The sequence below is a fragment of the Enoplosus armatus genome, chromosome 22 (assembly GCF_043641665.1).
Source record: "Enoplosus armatus isolate fEnoArm2 chromosome 22, fEnoArm2.hap1, whole genome shotgun sequence".
In the NCBI taxonomy this organism is placed as follows: Eukaryota; Metazoa; Chordata; class Actinopteri; order Centrarchiformes; family Enoplosidae; genus Enoplosus; species Enoplosus armatus.
In genome coordinates, this window is record NC_092201.1 from 2,058,602 (window position 1) to 2,080,203 (window position 21,602).

The 21,602-nt window shown below is 42.6% G+C and overlaps 2 protein-coding genes across 2 annotated transcripts; both read right to left on the bottom strand.

The window, feature by feature from the left end:
- Positions 1-468: 468 nt before the first annotated feature.
- On the bottom strand, positions 469-14,803 carry upf2 (UPF2 regulator of nonsense mediated mRNA decay). Its single transcript, XM_070928946.1, has 21 exons — positions 14,747-14,803; positions 13,361-13,729; positions 12,383-13,162; positions 12,105-12,265; positions 11,767-11,958; positions 11,530-11,679; positions 10,934-11,037; positions 10,639-10,724; positions 10,175-10,283; positions 9,836-9,949; positions 9,584-9,700; positions 8,822-9,211; positions 8,064-8,339; positions 7,501-7,684; positions 5,599-5,753; positions 5,151-5,255; positions 4,786-4,884; positions 3,599-3,772; positions 2,665-2,806; positions 1,363-1,483; positions 469-1,227 (listed from the first exon to the last, which is right to left on the bottom strand). Exons 1-21 carry the CDS (start codon positions 14,776-14,778, stop codon positions 1,125-1,127), a joined length of 3,963 nt encoding a protein of 1,320 aa, XP_070785047.1. The 5' UTR covers positions 14,779-14,803; the 3' UTR covers positions 469-1,124.
- A 3,320-nt stretch (positions 14,804-18,123) lies between these two features.
- On the bottom strand, positions 18,124-20,634 carry slc35e3 (solute carrier family 35 member E3). The gene is made up of 7 exons (XM_070929235.1): positions 20,233-20,634; positions 19,804-19,914; positions 19,626-19,685; positions 19,187-19,285; positions 18,664-18,746; positions 18,373-18,457; positions 18,124-18,274 (listed from the first exon to the last, which is right to left on the bottom strand). Exons 1-7 carry the CDS (start codon positions 20,632-20,634, stop codon positions 18,173-18,175), a joined length of 942 nt encoding a protein of 313 aa, XP_070785336.1. The 3' UTR covers positions 18,124-18,172.
- Between the last annotated feature and the right edge of the window lie 968 nt (positions 20,635-21,602).

The following is a 21,602-nucleotide window of genomic DNA, read 5'->3' on the forward strand; positions in this document are numbered from 1 at the left end:
TACTTGTGTGTTCCACTAAATGAAATACCTGACAATCCTTTTTCCCTCCTCTCATCTCTGTTAACTTTTATTATATTTACATATACATATATATATACTTATATATAATATATATAATAAACATTTTCTCAAAAAATGTGTCACTTTTGTGGAAAACATGGATTAAACTGCCATAATATCAAATCAGACTTTAAAATAAATTGACTGACACAATCTGGAACTTCATTACATTAACACGAAGCTCATCTAAAAATCCAATATTACCACAGAGCTGCTCATTGAGTTGCAGCATTGCCTACAATAGTCTAACACATGCAGTGTATTATAGGGAGAGCTACCACAGTATCAGACCAAATAAACTACAGTGTGTGTGTGTGTGTGTTCAGGGTAATGAAGGAACATGGTCACCCAGTGCAACAGTGTGGCTCATTGATGTTTTAATAGTTTTTAACAACAATGGAGCTCTATGGCACAGAGGAAGAAGATATATCAGGCGGTGATGCACACACAATACTTGCTTTAATATCAGATTAAGTTTTATTACCGTTACTGAAGCAAAACTTGTGTTACAGTGAACATGCTGTTCTGTGACAAATCACACCCTCTGCTGCGTCCTACTTTTGTTTTTATTATCTTACTATATTTTTTTTTTTCTGTTAAAATGAGGCTTAACCTGTCACAATATGAAACAATGAGGATAGTTACACCTGTCCACTGACTGACACGATGTGAGGCTGCCAAATGAATCTATGTGCATGTGCGTGTTTTAGATTCTGTCAATAAAAGCATTTGTATCTCACCAACCAGCTTAAAAGCCACGGATGTATTAATCACATCCTCCAAGTACAGAAGCAAGAAAGACACACAAGGTGCTGTTGATGTTAATAAAGTATAAACTTCAAGTGATCTTTATTTCCAAATATTCCCAGAGTTTTTACAGAAATATTAATAATCTGACTTTTAGCACCTGAAAATCAGAATCAGTTAAAAGTGCAAATATAAACAGGAACTCCTGAACAAAACCGGCTCTCTGCTTTTTTTAACTAACTTTCTGAGGCTTCATCTCTGCTGATGATGTTTAATTAAAGTCCTCGATGGGGCCTGATACACACAGCTGTTCTAGCCTACTCCACCACTTGTCTTAGGCTTCTCTCCTGCTTGACTTTCCTGTCTTGTCTCTTGTGTCTGTCTCGCCTCTCATGCCTTCCCTTTCTTGCCACTTTCACGCTGTTTAAAGAGACACCGATGAGGTGGAGTCAGTACATATCAAAGATAACGAGCCCTAATCCTCACATCGCCATCCAACGCATTCTGCGGTCTGTTTGAGTGTCGGCGCTTCAGTGATCGCGGCTCAGGTCTCACCTTCCTCCAGTCTTGAAGATGAGGTCGGCGTTGGGAGCGCCTTTCGGGTGCTGGTAGCGAGGCCGACGCTCCCGGTTGGTGTTGGCCGGAGCCGGACGCTGGGCAAGGGACTGCATCATCTCTGTAACACACACACACACAACATGTTAATTATGTCTATAAAAACTGTGATGAAAAATATTATTTAAGGACTTTTTTACATGACAAAAATGAGACAAGAGACTAGCTAATGGAACCTGTTCAAGGAAGGAAGTACGAAACAGATTCATGGATTAAATTCACCTACAATGCCAGAAGAAGCGTCAACAAAACAGCTGGAACGAAATACGAAAACATGCAGACCAGCACGCCGTTTATAAAAAGGTAAGCTAATGTAACATCATCAAGGACTGTGGATGTGGTGATGTTGCTTTCAGTCGGCTATCTTTGGTGCCGCTGTCAGTAGGACTGACTGAAGGATTAATGTCGGCGGTCACGACCTAAATCTTCCTCCAGATGTTCTCTAAAGAAATTAAATAAATCAAGTCACTATGTTATCTGACGGTTTAAATTCTCTCTTTAGCTAAAGCTAAACCCAGACAGCAAGCAGCATGTGAGTGAACAAGTGAGTGAAGCAGTGGAGAGAATGCTAATACTAACGCTAGGTGGGAAAGACGGCTCAGAGTTTATAATGATGACTGGATTTACTGGAGGAGAGTCAGTCAGAGTCACACGGGACGAGTAAACAGAGTCGATAGACAAGAACAAAACCTGTAACCATGGTAACTGTACACAACAGCTGTAGCCTTAAAAATGGTCAGAAGACATAAAAGTAAAAAATGCATGACTAAAACACTGACTAAACTATATGAAAGAAATCAGGCGTCAAAATGAATGTGAGTCAGAATGACTGTAAAAAGCTACAACGCGGAAATAAACCTGCCTTTTCTTATCAGCATGAACAGCGGCTGATGCAGAGCTTCACAGAAGTGGAACAACACACCCTGATGTTGTAATGAAGGTCACAGTTTATGTTTTTTTTGTGGTGATTGACCAAAGAGGTGTTGAGCGTTGAGCAACAAGGAAGTGATCCAACTCTGTTGTTTTTTCTTTTAACTTCCTGTCTGCTCTGAAGCAGGAATGTGTTGCAGTGTGAGGATCTCCTTCTGCCCACATTTGAGAATTTATCTGACCAGTTTTATAATCTGACGTGCAGCGTAAAGGACCTTACTCTTACAGTCGTCATGGCGACTGGTCAAAATGTGTTGCTATGTGTGTATATGTGATGTCAGAACAGAGCAGGCGGTCGCCGTGCTAGCGTACCCTGGTAGTCCTCCTGCTCCTGTCTCTCATTGATGTCCAGGGTGAGTTTCTTCATCCTCATGCGCTCCTCCTGTTCGGCCTGCTGCTGGTTGAAGTGATTCGCTGCCAGGTGGGACGACAGGGGCACGTTCAGGATCTTATACTGTTGACCAGAAACACACACATTAGCATAAAATACACAAGATCAGGGAGCAATAACTAAAAACACAAGACAGGTGAAAGGTTTTGTTCAACTGATGTGGGTTTTTGAAGGCTGACAGAGCCAGGCTAGCTGTTTCCCCCTGTCTCTAGTATTTATGCTAAGCTAAGCTAACTGGCTGCTAGCAGACACACACAGGATGCTTTTATTCACTGCTGCAGTAACGTGGTGAGGCAGTGTGTGTTTACAGAGAGAGAAACATCATTTCCCATCCACACACCTACAAAGATGGTCTGTGTTCTCTTCAACTTTCTCATGATGTGTTTGCTTGTTTGCTTTTGTTTGCTTGTGTGTGTGTGTGTGTGTGTGTGTGAGTTTCTTGCAGCTGTCCTTTAAAACGAGTGAAGCCGTGTGGACTGAACGCTCCATTAAACCTCCGGGCAACTGGCAGAAAAGCTGGACACACCCTACAGTACAAGAACCAGCCTCTGCCCTCAAACCACACATTCCACCGCTGCAGCCTGCCTAAACACACACATACACATACACACACACACACACACACACACACACACACACACACACACACACACACAGCTACAAGTCCAGAGTCAATATTATTCCTGGGCTCAGTTGGACGGAGGCGAGTGTGTGAGGGGGTTTCATTCAGGGGGACGTTTCTGTACGAGACAGTGACAGTGTATCACTCCTCTGCTCTCAGGTATTCACTCGTCTATGTGTTTATACAACTGTACTACAGTCCTGCTGGAATAGTCGGCCTACGTGTTACTTTACCTGCTGCTTGTTGCCCTTGCGCGTTAGCATGACGAACTGCATGGTGTCGGAGATGTCCGAGTCTCCCTCCCCGATGCACGGCTGTCCGGAGCCCCCCTTCTTCAGCTGACTCTTCAGCTGCAGAGGAATGGCCACGTCCAGCTGGTGCACCTTCACCGTCTCGCCGCTACGCTGCTGCAGTGGCCGAACACAGTCAAGTCAGTTTCACAGTGAGAAGAAGAGACAGCCTCGCATGTTTAGATCAAAGTCAAATGGACACTGAGGGGAAGCCTGTTTCAGCGGAGAACTGGTGTATTTACAGGAAAAGTCTGGTAGTGTTCAACCTGACATATTTCCCACAAATGTGACTCTAGGCTGTCATGGTAACTTTGCACTTTGAACAAATCTGCATACACTAATTTGCCAGTTTATTAGGTACCCCTAGCTAAAGCTAATGCAGTTTAATACAACAGTCCTGCAACAAATCCTCCTTCATGAAGGTTATAACGTTCACCTTTTGTTCAAACTGTTGTAACTGTATGATCATTTCAGAGCATGTCGTGTGTGCTGCTGTTGAACTGCGTGACACAGAGAGGTGTTTCGGTTACTTAGCCAATCCTCACTGATAATAATGGGGTGGACAATATAATAGAAACACCTGTCAGTATAACGTGATACAATTCAACAGCACCACAAACCGCAGCCTCCAAAATGACCACTACACATTTTCTTTGACCTGTTATGATCCGACATTGAAGGCTGACAAATTGTTCAAGTCTGCCTTGAAACAACAGTCAGTGAGGTGCACATACGCACATTGAAACAGGCTTTTCTTGCAGTAATCATTCCTCTAGTTCATACTGGACATTAAAAGATCTCTTCCTGCAATGCGCTTCCAATATCAAGTCCACAGTCCTCATTCTGTGCCAAGATTTACTCAAAAATGCTAATTAGCTATTATTAGGCATCACCAGTCTGAGCGGATCTTCCAAGGTTACAGTCTTTTTAGTCCCACGTATTTTAACTATCCTTCCACTGCAGCTCAACAGTTTTGTACTATAAAGACTAACTTTGGAAGATGTTTAAACCTGGTTAAACCTGTTTCAATGTACCTGACTATTGTTTTAAGACAGACTTGAAAACATGTGAACCTAAACTGTTCACTGCGTTCACACTTAAGTCGACAGGTGAGTGGCAGGATGCCGTACCTGCAGGTTCTCCAGCATCATCTTATCCAGAGCCTGAATGAAGTCCTCGTCCTCAGCGCAGGCCACGTGCTTCAGTCCACCACCACGGATGGTAACCTCCTGCACACAGGCAGCAGATTACCATGAGCAAATCAACGAATCTTTGAATGAACACCTCTTTCTTCTCATGAAATCAGAGTTTTCTTAAAGCTAAATTAAATGTACTCTCACTTGCTGCCAAAACCAAGTGACGGGTTAATGTGATCTGAAAACACCGGTCTGTGTCTCTAAATGTGGCGACAGTCACTCGATCGTGATTACAGCACCTTTGATTTATCACTGAATATCTTATCTACAGCTCTTCATATGGATGTGTTCGATCTTACATTGTTCTCCTCATCGGTCTCATTTTCTTTATTGGAGTCGGTCAAGTAGTCGGTGTTCTCTTCCTCCTCTTCCTCCCTCTCCTCCTCTTCGTTCTCTGAACCCTCCTGTGGAGAAAAAGAAAAGCTAGCCTGAATAAACCAACATAAATATTGTTTCCAACACACAGACACACAACACTGAATGATAGTAATGGCTGGAGTCCTGGTATTTAGATGACCCCATAAACCCAAGCAAGAGCACCAATTATTGCGAGACACGGACAACAACCAGCAGCTCGCACTGTTTACATGCAGAGACGTGCTGAAAAGGCAGAAAAAGGAGGGAAAAAAGTTTGGTTGACTCTAACAACAAGATGAAGGACGGACAGAATTATTTACGCAGACTTTCAGTCTTCTGGGCGTGAAGCAGTCGCGTCACCTCACCGACACAACAGAGACAATGACTCACATCCTCCTCCTGCTCGTTCATTTCACTCTCGTTGCCCGACTGCTCCTCCGTCTCTGCACCTCCCTCCTCATCGTCATCGCCGTCGTCGTCTTCCTCATCGAGACCCTCCCCTTCGCTCATGGCACTGGAGCGACCGTCCTTCTCCATCGCCAGACCTTCATGAAAACGCACAGTACGACACATGTGAACACACAAGACGAGGACGCCGAAACTCTCTTTTTTGAGAAAAACAGGAAATATTCTGCACATATCTCACATTCTGAGATAACACACAGGTGGTGATGACAGATTGTATCACGAATAACTCAAAGCCAGACTCGACACGGGAGAGCAGCTTTACTCAAACAAATCTTCAGTTATAAATAGAGCAAACCTTCAGGAGGGAATACTTGTTTCATTGGTGTGTTCTTCTGTGTTACCGGCCAACCTGGGTAATAATACGGGCGACCAATTACGGAGTCTAATTATACAATTGTGGCGACAGCAAAGAAATAAAGTCAGGCAGGCGGCCTGAAGCTGAAGATCAGGTTTTGTGTGACTCGGGGACTCAGGAATGCCTGATCCTGGTCAAAGTATGAAAGGTAAAACAATGGCACCACTGTTTAACTGAGGGGGCCTCCATCAGCCTCATCAATCACTTTCTCTCCTGCATTCTCTCTCTCACACACACACACACACACACACACACACACACACACACACACACACACACACACCAGTAGTAGAAGTACATTTACTTCACAAAGAGGTGAAACTAATATTTCACAGAAAAGTTAAAAAAAAATACAGATTTGTGCATCAGAACATTGTTTTTTCTTCTTTCCTCTCTTCCAACCCCTTGGTTGGGAACCAGTGGACTAAAATACCAAACTGTGTATAAAGTAGTTAAAACTAGCGAGCAGCTGCAACAGTAAAATGTTTCTATAACATCAGTATTAACAATCTAGTAATGTAATTTACCACAGAATAAGTACTTGGTAGTTTAAGTACATTTTCCAAACAAAACCTTTGAATTAAGGACTTTTTAAGGAGTATTTATACGCTGGTGTAATGGTACTTTTACTTCATTAAAGGACCGGAGTACTGCCACAGCCTGTCACTCTCAGCGGGTGGAGCTGCTGTTTACATTTTTCTCTGCACATTCCAAGTCAACACCTTGAAACTGCCGAACAAAGCCGGTGTTCCTGTGCTGCTATCAGGCCGAGCAGACACCTGCTCCACCAGCATTTCCTTCTCCCTCGACATGTTCTTCTCTCTCCTTCGTTGCCTTCCTGAAACCTCACATTACTCTGCAGCACAGCTCGGATATAAGTACTCATTACAAGTTGTAACACAGCAAAGCAGTTTAGGTTCACTGTTTCGAGTCTATATTCATATAAAACTCACATGCCCATATGTACACTAAAGGAGTTATTGGTTGCTAGATATATATATTATAGGAACCAATGGGCTTTTCAGAGTGACATTTAACAATTGCTTGTTCAGTCCAACACAAAGATACTACAAGGATGACTTGTGTGATTAATTGGTTATGAAAACAGCTGAAGATTCAGACACACAGAAAAAGAGCAACACAAAAACACAAACAACATCCTAAAATAAACTCTGCAATGGACGTCATTAATGCTCATTCATAATTATTGTTCCTAAAAAATCTGCATTGACTGGCTCGTTGGAGTGACTGTGTGTGTCAGGTATGTGTGTGTTTCGATGAGCTAAACCTGTCTGACAGATAAAGCCGAGTGAAGAGTGATGGAGTGATGCAGCGCCGTCGTCCTCCACAGCGGGGAATGCCCCCCAGCCGGGACGACCGGTGAGACCGGCTGCCAAACAGACTCTCACATCCTGTGCACTGCAGTAATGCAGTAATTACGTGCCAGATATAGACAGATATGCTCCTACCGAGTTTGACGAGCACCTCCCTCTCCAGGTCGGCGACCTGTTTGGTGGCCTCCTCCAGGGAGCAGCTGAGCCTCATCTTGGGCCTGAGCAGCTCCAGGGTGTCGCTGATCATGTAGTCGATGTCGATGGGGAACGGGTGGTCCTTGGTCCAGACATCAATGCTCTTTTTCCACCAGATGTACCGCTGCAGACACACACAACATTATTTGTTTGCTTATTTTAACAGAAAGTCTCTTGAGATACATCATCTTTGGCAAGAGAGACCTGGAAATATTTTTGTTCAATTTCCAGGCGCAGTAGGGCCACATCAGATTCTTTAAAGACTGAAAGAACTATCAGGAGTCAACAGAAGCACAATAGAATACTTCAGTGTCTGGCAATTAAACACAAATATACAGCATCTAAATATCTTCAGGTACTTATCAGTTGCGTCTTAAAGCTCCTTTACTAACTAGGAAACAGGAAACGGTACTTCACAATAATCAAATCAAGTTGGAAAGAGAGAGATACTGAGAGTCCAGGACTACAGACAGGGACTAGAGGTGCATGAGGAGCAGACGTGCCTGGAAGTAGATGAGGAAACAGTCCAGCTTCTTCTTGCTGGAGCCCCGGTCAAAGTACTGGCCGCAGGTATCGAGCAAGGTGCAGACCAGGCGGATGCGGAACAGGTGCTCTGGGGGGTCCAACGAGCTGGGGCTGCCGTCCTGATTGATCCCAAAGGAGATGAAGGAGAAGAGGGTGCGGAAGATGACGGCCGACTCCACCATGCGGTAGTTGTAGAGCTCGCCCAGGAACTTGGCGCTGCTGATCCGCCGCTGGTTGAACTTGGGCTGGTTGACCTGCGAATGGACAGAGGTGGAAAAGGTATTCAGATCCAATGCTTCAGGAAACAGTGATGGATATTTTTAGCTATTTTCTGACTGATTTTGGGATCAGTTAGGGGGTAAGGATGGTTTCTAACGTGCGCTGGCCAACAGTTGTACATGTCGTCAGAGCCTGAGCTGTAGATTCAACCACGTGAAGGTGTTGTGTAAAACCACATGACTTCAGCTCAGCATGGAGCCAGACAGCACGCTCACGTGTCCTGCAACATGTAGCAGTGTTCTTCACACTAACGACAGTAACAACGTGGATTCTTCTGTCAGCTGTCAAAAATGTCAGTTAAGATTAGCACCTGGTTTTGTTTGTCATCCTGTCTTCTCACTGCAGAAATAAACCTGTTCAATTCATTCCTGGTATCTATTGTCAGTAAATATTACACAAGTATTACTCCATCAGAATATCAGTACACATTTTCAGCCATATATTTCTCTCTCCTTACCTCCATGCCCAGACGGATGTCCTCCAGCACTCCGTCCACCACATGGATACCCACGTCCTCCTGGTAGGCCACCAGGCCGGCCAGCAGGTTGGCCACACAGTGGATGCTGTTGTACTTGACGTTCCAGATGTTGACCATGCAGCAGATCAGGTAGCTCTTCACCTCAGGGTCCTGCCAGGGCAGCTTGCGCATCTGCCTCAGCACCTTCTCAGTGGTGACCTTGGACAGGTCCTTGTAGAGCAGCTTGCGGATGTACTCCTGCAGCGGCGGCCTCTTCTTCTTCACCGTCTTCTCCACCGGTGGGGGGTTGCAGTAGTAGTAGGCGTTCTCTACCATCGTCACGTAGCGGGCGTCCAGATGCTGTGCCTGCTTTTTACGCATCATTTGCTCCTGGAACGCAGACAGGATTTGACAAAATATCAGCTGTTTACATTAAAACTAAGACAAATTATAAATATGTCCTGATAGTAATTGTTTTTTTAACTTAAACAATCTTGATACGAATCCCCTGTCTGTGCTCTCTGGTGGACAAACTATATAGTGGAGACACTGTTTCTAACAACCACAAACCTTGTTTAATATCAGGATATAAAATTATAAAATAGCAGCTACTCAAACAGACTTTGTGCCCACCATTATGCTCCAACATTTTCCCTATTAGCTCTATTTTTCTTTCCTTTATCGTGTTATTGTTTTCTGCTTTAACCCAATTGATCTACTGTGATGATGAGGATGAGGATGATGATGATGATGTGTACTAACCAGCAAGACGCTGGTACGCAGGTGAGAGTCGGGGGATCTGAAGAGGAAGCGGCCGCAGGTCTCCAGCAGTGTGCAGGCCATCTCTATGTGGTGATGGGTGAAATCAGACAGCAGCATCTGTTGGGCCACACACACACACACACACACACACACACACACGTTTAATATTAATATCTATAAAGAGGTCTGTGTGTGTTAAAACACTCACATTGATCAGCTTGGAGACAACAAAGCCTCAGATTTTTCACCCACCTTGAGACAATGAAGCGTGTCCGTTTTTGAGAACATCTTGAACTTGGCCAGTTCTCCGATAAATCTGACGGTTTTATTTTTTGTCTCGATGTTGATCTGGTCCTTCTTCCGAATCTACAGCACAAACATTAATACAACAAAATGATCAAGAAACGTTGTAATTGAAAAACGTAGAGCCCTGCCAGTTTGCTTCTGCAGAGTTTCCGAACACCAAATTTCACCAACAACCGTTACTGTGCCTGTTCATGTCACTCCATCCCCATGTATTTGATTTTGTGTCTAACCTATCTGGTCACAATAAAGTATATTACTCAAGAGCCGTGACAATATAGGACCTACATGAAACCTGAAGTCACCCTTCAACATGGAGCAGAGGTCCTCGGCCACGTCCGACATGCAGGGATGAAGAGTTGCAACCAGGCGAGAGTAGAAGGGCAGAAGATCCAACCTGCAAGAGGAGAAAGAGTCAGTCCTCCGCTGAGCTTCAGACCATAAAGTATGATGATGGCACCCCCTGCTGGTGCTTGAAGGTACAAGATAAGGCTGCAATATTCTATGTTTTCCAATAAATCCCACGAAAAGACACAAACCAACACTGAATGTATCTACTAACAAGTATTGTGCGTATCCTTTTAGTTAAAAAAGCTGCATTAATGGATTTTTTCCAACACATATTATCACGTTATAAAGTTGTTTTGCCTGTTTATACATCCAGCAAACACAGAACAACGTTAGATTGATCAAAACAATGAGCTGAAAGAGGCTAAAACACTCCTCAGAGCTGAGGGGAACTCTCTCTGTACCTCTGCCTGGGGACCGTGAAGAGGGCTCGGACGAGCTTCCTCCTGTTAGACTTGGTGTTCATGTTCATGCAGAAGTCCATGGCAGCCTGCGGGAGTAAAAACACAGTGCTCGGACATTTAAAGATACAACATTTTTTACTTGTCGGCAACCTGCCATTACTCATTTATAACACTTCATGTGTAAGAGCTAATCATGTAGCAGAGGTCAGGTAGAAAAACATGCCTACAATACATCTTGGCATTTCTACTGTGGACACCACGTTAAACGTAGTCATGCTTGTTTGTTTCTCGTCACCTTGTCTATGAGGTCTCTGTTGACACAGTTGGGGAGCTGCTGGATGAAGGCGTCCACGATTAGCTTCAAGTGGGAGCCTGTGTTGGCCTCCTCATCCTCTTGTTCTTCACATACAAAAATAAAGGTTAAAATACAATTCACACTGCACGATAACCGGACAATTAAGAGCTTCAGAACAACACAAAAACACAAATACATTTTATAATGAACGGCTAATTTCTCTCATCTGAATGTAGGGTTTTCTCCATTATATTCTGGAGCCTGCAGCTGAAGATGTGCATTAGATTATGGAGGCGTTGCACATCCTGGTGACGTTATTAATTATTCATGACAGTTTGGCTGAGCTCCAAAAGACACAACTACATTCCCTCAGGTATTTTTCAATTGTTAAGCGTCACAATGTCAAGTCTCAAGCAAGTCGAGTCTCACAGCAGACGAGTCCATGATTAGTCCTAATTTTTGTGAATCGAGTCCGACTCAAGTCTCAAGTCTGCAGCTCTGATGTAAGGGGCCGTTTATATAGACATGAGGCCGACATGTAAAATTCAATCACATTGAAGTTCTGAGCTGCTTCTCTGAAAGGGGCTCATGTTTACCTTGCTCATCCAGAAGTTTTTTTGCCAGTTCTTCACTTTCTGCCTCGTCTGGTCCCTCCAGTTCAAGAGGTTCGTCTGTGATGTCCAGAGCCTCCAGCTCCAGCTCCAGTTCCTCTGTGGTGCTGGCCGCGTCCTTCCCCTCTCTGCCATCTGAACCAGACAGCAACCACAGCACAGTCAGAACAAAACTCTGCGTGAATGTCTTTCTTCATCCGTCTGTGGATTTATTAAACATACCTTTGGCATCTTCCTTGTCTTTGCCCTGGCCGCTCTTCTCGTTGTCCTTGAAGAGGATGGCAGGGACGAAGGCCTTCAGGTCCACCAAGTTCTCATAGAAGTTACGAGCGTCTTCATCTTCCCAGATCCCTCCCTCCAGGTCATACTCTCCAGGCTTACCAGGGGTGAAAATATCAATGCCGGGACCATGCTCTGAGAGAGCAGAGAGAAGACACACATGTTCACCTCATCTAGACTTCATTTTAAATAAAAACAAATATTGTCCTATCTTGTCCTATCTTGTCCTTAAAAGATAACTTTTAATTTAACTATAACTGTGGAAAAGAAAGGTCACACACCCTCCTGCACAGTCTTGTCCTGAGGCAGCTCCGGCATGTTTTCATCAAGCAGATCAGCCAGAGACTGAGTGTTGGCCAGCAGCTTCTGGTAGGAAGTGGCAAACTCCTCATACTGCTTGTGCCTGTCTTCACTCAGCTCCCCTTTGGAATGTAGGATACGCCTGAAGAGGAGAAAATGTTATGAGCTCTTATCAAAGTGAACAACAAAGTAGCCAAAGAGCACTTTTCACTGTGGGACGAAAAAAAGGTGAAAATGTTAACTGTGGTCTGGTACTCACCTGTTCTGCCTCTCAGTGTTCTGCAGCTCCCGGTGGTCCTTCTTTAGGTGTTTGGTGAGTGATGTGAAGTACTCCCGTAGGAGGTTCTGGAAGGGCTGCTGTTTCTCTGTGCTGATTATCTCGCTCGGAGGGAAGGCCAAGCCGAACTTCTCAGCAGCCAGTTTCACCTTGCGGGGCATCAGACCGGCAATGTCATCCCCACAGTGCTTACAGAAGCTGATTACCACCGACACATGAGTGTGCGTCTCCCGGTCGGTCCCAATAATGTTCTTCAGCTGCTCGTAAATGAGCGAAAGGCCCTCTTTGTCTGTGAAGAGGCCAACGATGGTGAGCTCGGCAATAAAGCGCAGGTCTGTGCGCAGCTTGCTCACGTTAGGCGCCTTGTCCTCCTTCCTCGCTTCAAAGTGCTTCTTCCACGCCTGTAACAGTAACGGAGCAAACTCAGTGTACCGTTGGTGGAAGAGGGAGCACAGATGGACAGCGCAGCCTACATCGGAGATCTTCAGCTTGGCCTCTACGACAGAGCTCACGGCCTCGCCGATGTACTTGCTGAGGTTCAGTGAGCCAAAGTCGTTGGAGAGCGAGTCTCGTTGCTGTTCAGTAAGAGTACGTAGCTTCTTGACAAAGGCAGTGTTCTTTTTAAGGCTGGAGTCCAGTCGGCTGAAGAAGGCCTCTTCGGGCCGACCCTCTTGGGCGTTCTGGTTCTTGCTGCGGAGTTCCTTCCTGCAGTGATGGCGCTCCCAGGCCTCCTGGTGCAGCTGATGCCCCTCCTCCTTCTCCCTGCAGAGATAGATAGAGGTAAAATGGAAAAAGATGACACAATGACAGCAAGACAACTGTAAAAGAGAGGGCACTTGCATTGGGTTTGGCTTTCGTGAGGGTCATGTAATTGGTATAGACTGTCTGGATGCAGGAAACATAAAGCTGCCACATTACAATAATAAATGCATCACTTCATTTTAGTTCTCCATCACTTACTTCAAGAGAGCTGCCTCCTCCTCACGTTGTCTTTTGGCCTCCTCCTCTTGAAGTTTCCTCTCCTCCTCCTCCTGATGTCTCTTCTCCTCCTCCTCTTTCTTCTTCTGTTCCTCCTCCGCTTTCTGTTTTTCCTCCTCTTTCTTTCTTCGCTCCTTTTCCTCTTTCTTCTTCTTTTCCTCCTCTAGGCGCTTTCTCTTCTCCTCCTTGCCGCTGTCTTTTTTACCACTCATTTTGGCCTCGTCCTTTGCTTTGTCTCGAGCAGATGCTGGTCTTCTCTCACCATCTCTGTCCTTCTCTTTTTCCTTGTTACTGAGGGGGCAAACGTCTTTCTCATCCATGTTTACTGAGCGCTTGCGTTCAGCAGGCATACTGAGGAAAGTCAACAAGAAAAGGCTATTTAGCAAGGACGTCAATCAACATCAATTACGGCTACCTGGATGAGGATATACAGTAGCAACTTGTGAAATGGGTTACAAATCTTTTCGTGCAGCAATCAAAATATTTTATAATATACCTGCCAGGTATTTATTTTTCAAAAGAGTATGCTTGTGACTTGAATGTAATGGTAATAAGAGGCACAAACTGGGGCAATTTGCATGTATGACAAGATGTAACTTCTTATGGTTTACTATTCTCCCTTTGTATTCGTATATATCTTTTATATTCTGTCTTTTACTTTTTTCCTAGTCAAGCACTTTGCAATCTGCAGTTTTGAAGAGTGCAATATAAATACACTGTTATTATTATCATTATTATTATAAAACTTGGTTGTCAATTCGATATTGATAATTTGACAGAATCGGAATAATAAAACGAGAGTTACCGTTAAATATAAAATTTATCTCATTTTACATTTACGTCAAATATTAGTTGCATGATTAAAGAAAAAGTGGATAGCACAGTAAACAATTTCTATATAACGTTACCATTGATTCTACCGCTAACATTAGTGTGACACACACCCACGCAGCAGCTTCGTTGCAGACACCGTTCGTTAGCCTCCTAGCTTAGCTGTATTGCCTGGGTTAGCATGGTAACGTTAGCTCTCAATGACGTTAGTAATATGGCTGATGAAATAGCTTAATGTTAGCCTTGTAGAAGACAGTCCATTTTATGGTGTTGTACAGAAGCAGTAACATTTTAAATGTGCAAGTTACACAAATACATAACAAAAACAGGGTTAGCATTAGCATAGCTAACGTCTTTAGCTAGGCCACTTGAATGGACGCACTGAAACCAATGTAAACAAATGTTTTAACACCGTTTAACTGGAAGTTAGTGCGTATTAAGTCGCCATAGAGTAAACCTCTAATACTATACACCATAGATCCACGCTTAGCTATTCAAATTTTCGTGTAAATACTGTTGTAAAATGAAAAGGTTTACCTGCTAATTGTAGCAAAACAAACATCGGTCATTAACGTTGGTTTCCGTGTGAACCGCGGAAGGACCCTCTCATGTTGGGTCCACAAATTATGCCTTACTGAAAATATCATTATTAAGTTACATTAAGTTATATATTTGACATTGATGGGCGTATTCATATACTGTGGCTTAATTTAATTGCAATATTATTCAATCTATAAATAGCAATAAAATATGTTGGCACATTAACGTTGTGTCATATCGACAGGCAATACGTACGGTCGACTACTCATGTAACAGTTGTCTGCAAGGCCAAGATGGTGACGGCTGAAGTTTTTTGGGGCATCGCAAGAAGTTCCTAAATCGATTGTTCTCATTAACAATTTCATTCATAAATGCAAATGGTTTTGGTTGCCCGGTCTGGGTTAAACGTCCGGCCGTAATTTTGTGTGGCAAGATGGTTGCTATGGTGTATTAAGCTGTTGCCAGGTAGTATTTTATGGTTGCTATGTTGTACTATATGTTTACGGTATTAACAGAGATAGTATTATGCAGTAGTGAGAAGTAACTAAGTACATTTATTCAAGTACTGTACAAATATGAGGTACTTGTACTTTACTTAAGAATTTCCATTTCATGCTACTTTCTACTACTTTGACTTTGACAGAGGGAAATATTAAATACTTACACATTATTTTTACTCCACTGCATTTATTTGACAGCTTTAGGTTGTAGCTAGTTGCTTCACAGAAGATTTTACATAGAAAACATGCGACCAGCTTATAAAATATGATGCATTATTATAAAATAAAGTGCGTATAGAATATACTTAAAATAAAAATACAACAGCAAAATTCTCCTTACACATTAATGCACGAGTAATAATAATCCAAAAGGTTAATATATATAATATCATTTTTTTTTGCTTGCTAATAATACATAGGCTATGTACTTGTACTTGGGTGACATTTTCAATGCAGGACTTTTACTTGTAGCGGAGTATTATTATATTGCAGTATTGCTATTTTTACTTAAGTAAAGATGTGAATACCTCCTCCACCATTGACTATATGTACCAGTAGTACTAGCAGTAACTGAAGTATTGGTAGTAGTTGTTCTTGAATGAGAATTTTACATGTGTGTATTTTGAGGAAACTTTAATCAAACCATTAAGCTGCTACGTTGATCTAATTTATCAAAGTGGTAAATCAAACCAAAGTGAACCCATTTAACTGAAACCAAACTGACCGTCAGTGGAAACAGAACGGAGTCTTTGTGAGGTTGTTTTACAGCAGCTCTCAGATTTTCCTCCTCAGGAGACTACACATATTTCTAAACACACTCTTTCCAACTCATTCATTCATCCAGCACAGCCACTCTGTGTGTGTGTGTGTGTGTGTGTGTGTGTGTGAACAAGGGCTGCTGTTGTAGCTTTATTGACACAGTTTTAATGACACACACACACGGTGGTACTGCAAACTCAGCTCTGAGCCAGGAGAAGTTGAACAGAAGAGCTGTTCACAGGAAAACTACATTTTAGGTGTTTATAATGTAGAATAAATGAAACCATGTTCACATTCTGTAGAACAGCTAGCTGCAGCAGGTTTACTCCACTACTATTGCTACTGATCACTGATACAATTATAAAACACAGTGCATTAAGATAAAATCAGTAACACTACTGTAACTCCACCTCGAACAGCTACAACAGTAAAATGTTTTTTTGTGTAGTACTTCACACACAGATTCACATAGATTTTGCTGATAATACTTCTGTACTTTTTGGGATTTGAATGCAGGACTTTTACTTGTGATTAACTATTTTTTAAATCAATGAATTGATAATTTAACTTAAGTAAAGGATCTGAATACCTCTTCCACCACCGCATGCCTGTATCAGTGGAAACTCAGCAGAAAAACAAACAGCTGTAGTCACTAAATCAGTTTTTATTCAGCAGACTGAATATGTTCAACACAGTAAAGTGAAATGACAATAGTGAAAGCGTCGTTCTGAAGCTGCCAATTAACTGAGCGCGCTCTGTTTGAGTCTCTGTCACGGTGCAGTCAGATCATACGTGGTGAGGCTGCAGCACATCACAGACATTGTGATTGGTTTTATTTCAGCAGTAAAATGACTGATGGTAGTTTTTTTATTATTAAATACACAACAGATATTAGCTTTGATTGATCACCATGCCAAACATATCAGGTCACACTTCACTGATTTGAACTTTGACCTCCACACCGCCTGCCTCTTCCTTACAACCTGGGATCTTATTGTGATCTGACTGAACTTCCCCACGTCGGCCCTACACTGCGACAGATGGACGTGGTGAGAAGTCATCAAAATTTAACAACTTGACAACTGTCAAAAACTGCTACAAACAAAAGTAAAATGAAGAAACAAATAAATTAAAGTGACAGTGAATGAGACTAAGGGCAGCCTGAAACACTGAAGACCCTAAACACTCAGTTTAAAACAAGACAAACCTATTTAGTCACTGACAACTAAAAATATTGTGAACCAACAGTTTCTGTAGTTTCATTTATCAGGAAACTGTTCTGTTTATTTCTGTCTGAAATCAGACTGTTCCCAACTTGCTAGTGTGTTAGCTGCTAGCTTCCTGCGCCTGTTTCTGGTGATAATATAGCCATAATAATGTCTACATACTGCTGCTGGTTTACTCATCACACCAGCTGTAAGTTATGAGCTTTTAATTGGCTATGTAATTTGTAATTAGACTAAAAAGTGTGTATTACACACAACACTTGAAAATACTGGTTGATAGGTTTTCAGGTGTCTGTTGAAATCATTTGTGGACAGCTTGAAAATAGTTGGACCATCATTCTAAGTCAGTGTCGAGGTATATTGAAGGATAAGTTCAGATTTTGGAGTGTAAACAAACATAACCATTTAAACTCAACACCATAACTTAATGCAAGTTGCAGAAATGATTTGGTATTCCACTGCCTTCTAATTTCACTGTCACTTTAAAACAAAACCTTTTTCATTAAATGACAAATCCCTTATAGATAGGACCTGATAGAAGGCGTTCATGGACTGTTTAGAGTCCAGAAACAGTACATACACACAACCAATAGGCTTTGTTATTACAGGCTCATGGATCTGTTAGTCTGATAGTCTGTCCTTTAACTCTTCCCACCCTATGATGACATCAGCCTGGAGTCTCCTTTGATTAGTAGCTTGGAAACCACATCCACCGAACGTACCAAAGGTCATTCAATCCGTCAACACACACAGCCGGGAGTTCTGGGAGGAAATGAAGCTGAACGCGACCTCCTGCATCCGTCTGTGTAAAAGCTGTACTCTCCTACAAAAATACTCATAATAAAAATTTAAAAATATATAAAGAGTTCTCTCCAGCCGGTCACACTGTGGGCAGCTAATGGCAGGAGTCCGTGCAGTTGATTGACAGGTAAGTCAGCCTATGGTCTTTGAGCCAGGCGGCTCTTGCCCTCCTCCTGTTCAGCCAGCTTGATGTGAGTGTAAGACAGGATGCCTGCCAGAGTACAGAGGATCCCCAACGCCTGAGTGTGAGACAGGAAGAGAGGATGAGAAAATAATGGTGGGATTGGAGCCAGAAGGTCGCTGGTTTGAATCATCAGAGCAGCACATTAAGACTCACCTGGTTGAGTGACAGCGGGTCATGGAACAGCAAGTATCCTCCAATCAGAGTGATGCAGAATTTAAAATGACCAAACATGTTGTAGCTGCGAACTACAGTCAGGAGAACAACAACATATATGAGAGCCATCTAAAATAATGAAATCTTATATCTAAAATAACTTCCTGAAGACCTCTAGGAACCCTTAATAAACCTTTCACACCCAAAACCTCCTCAAGAAGACCAAGACTACCTCAGATAGACCAGAAACCTCTAAGAGGTCTTTTTGGGCTCCCGTGTATTTAAGGATACGTGACAGCCGAGGTGTTTCCGATGATCCAGTAGATGGATAGGTTGACCAGGAACGCCACCACACCCGAAAACAGCACTGTCGCCTAGGCAACAAGAGGACATCACTGTTACCCCAGCAACATGACAATATACAAAATCAGGGCCTTTACAATAAAAGCCTGGATCCAGCTGGTCACAAGATCAAACTTAGCCTAGCCTTAAATGTTATTAAATGTTATGATGGATCTTTTGCTGACATGTGATGCTGCAGTTGAGACTATGTTGTACATTGTCGAATACTTTCTGATTGGACGCTGCCACAGATGTTACTTAGCAACTGATGTACACATGACTAAAGGCTTTACTAGCTAAGACATCGCTCACGTTTGACTGGTGCAACACAATTTGGTAACTCGGTAGTTTGAAACTTTACGTACAAACCTACTGATGGATTTACGAACAGCTGGTGAAACACCAGAATGTGGAATGTGTGTGTTCTGTGTGTGTTTTAACTAAGTGTTGTGTGTGTGATGTGGAGTCTGACCAGAGCTGGCAGAGACCAGGGTCCAAATATTCCTCCATCTCCAGTCAGCGGCTCGAACAGAGGAACCACGCAGAGCAGGAAGCCCGACGACAGAGGAGCCTGACAGGACACTCACTGTTAACATCACTGTCATGAAGTATTAATATTATATATTACAGTCATTATAATTAATATTTAGGGAGGCATTAAGCTGATCAGCATCTGACCTGTATCAGAGCCGATGAATACTGACTTGATTTATTTTGTATTGGCAGATTTTATCAAGCAGCTGTCATTTAAGACATTTAAACACATTAGGGCTGGATCAAGTCAAGTCCCAGGTCAACAAGTCCCAAGTCAAATCCCAAATGAAGGGGATCAAGTCCCCAATCAAGTCCTACATCAAGGCCAACAATCCCAAGTCATGTTCACTCTACCCGTCTCTGGTGTTGAGTCGTACCTGATAGTACAGAAGCTGCATGGAGTTCACCTGGAGCTCATGTTGTTTAGCCCCCACCCACTGAGAGAGAGACAGGCAGAGAAACAGACAGGGAGAGAGAGAAAGAGATGCATTTTATTCTCCTCAGTTTCACAGAGACCATTTAGTCTTTCCTGAGACGTTTCGTATATTTACTCACCACTTGGTAAAGCGATGTCACCAGAACACCCAGCGACGCAAACGTTGTCCCCAGCAGGTTGAACCGCACATCGTAGTACGAGTTCAACAACACCCCCAATGTTATTGGCACCTGGAGAAGCAGACAGGCACAGAAACAGACAGGTAGAAGTCCAAAAAAGCTCAAACAGGGAAACTCAAGACAGTTGTAGGATTACTGTGTTGATCTATAGTTTTGCTTTTCTTTCCTCAATATTTTTCATCCATTAGCTTGCCAAGCTAATAAAAACATTGTCTACACATTTTTTTCAATAATCTGCATTTAAGAATAATCAAACCTGAACCCAGCCCAAAGCTTTATGCAACAAAAGAGCCCAAAACACTTAGCAAGTTTGTGGCAGCTACAACGTTAAGATTACTGTAACGAGGAGATTACTTAAACTTTCCTTACCAGTGTCAGTTTAATCTTGGTGGAGAAGGTCTTCTTGTAGTAGGTGGTCTGGATGAGGATGATTACGGGTGTGGTCATAGCTTTAGCCAGCTGGTACGTTCCTATTGAGTTGTTCTGCAGGGAAAGGTTGGTGAAGGCCACAAACCCACAGAAACTGAGAGCCAGCCACACAATCCTGCGAACTGGGAGGCTTTTTGGAGAGAAAATGTCCATTTTTTGGCAGATGTAGAGTCCCAGCCAGGTGACCACAAAGTGAACAAGGGTCAAGGTCATGTTGGGGAAGCCATAGTGTACGTAGATCCACTTGTTGATAAAGACAATACAGATGGAGGACAGCAAGTTGACCAGCAGGCCGGCAACAATGCGCCTGTTGGCTGATAAACCAAACAGCGTCTCAGCCATGGTTCTGGAAGTTTCCTAGCTTAGCTTACCCTGGCCGAGCTTTGTTGATCTTAGCTGAGGTAGCTGTTCACACTGCAAAAACAGAGAAAGTGAATGTTAGACAGTCTTCTGCCATACTGAAGATCAGATTCAGAGGATCATGTTGATACTCTAAAATGACAAATAGCTATAGTGCACAAATGCTAATTTCCTGCGTTTTCAAGATACTGTTGACACACTCACACACACACACACACACACACACACACACACTATTGAAGTGTACTAGTACTTAAGAAAAAGCAGCAATTCTACAATGCAAAATACTTTGTTACAAGTATTGTCAGCAAAATGCAGTAAACTTACCACAAGTACTCCCCACTTGGTAAAACCCATTTCAGTGTAATATTACTATACAATATTGTTTTGATATGCTTTACAATGCATTACTGTGTAAGCATGTTCCTATTATAGCTGGTGGGTGTGAAGCTAAAATAACTACTTTATATACCAGGTGGTAGTGGTGGAAAGTACATTTACTCAAGTTCTGTACTAAAGTCCAAATTTGGGGTACTTGTACCTTGAGTATTCTATCTTATGCTACTTTATACTTTAAACCAGCTTTAGTTACATGTTACTTTGTAAATTCAGATTTTTCATACAACATACAGGAGCAGTTTATAAAATATGATTCTTATAGACTAAACCAAACAGTACACGAAGCCCTTTGTATTAGCTAGCTAAAGTAAAAAAAATGGAATAATTGAATACTTTTGTTGATAGTTTAACTACGATTTGCTGACAATACTTGTATGTAAAACTTGCAATGTTAGTTGTCACATTAGCCTCTAAAATGTAGCGGAGTAACGCTACAGTAAGTATATAGTAGCCTAGCATAAAATGGTAATTCTGAAGTCAAGTACAAGTACATCAAATTTATACTTAAGTACAGTACTTTAGTAAACGTAACCACTGTTAAATAACTTTTA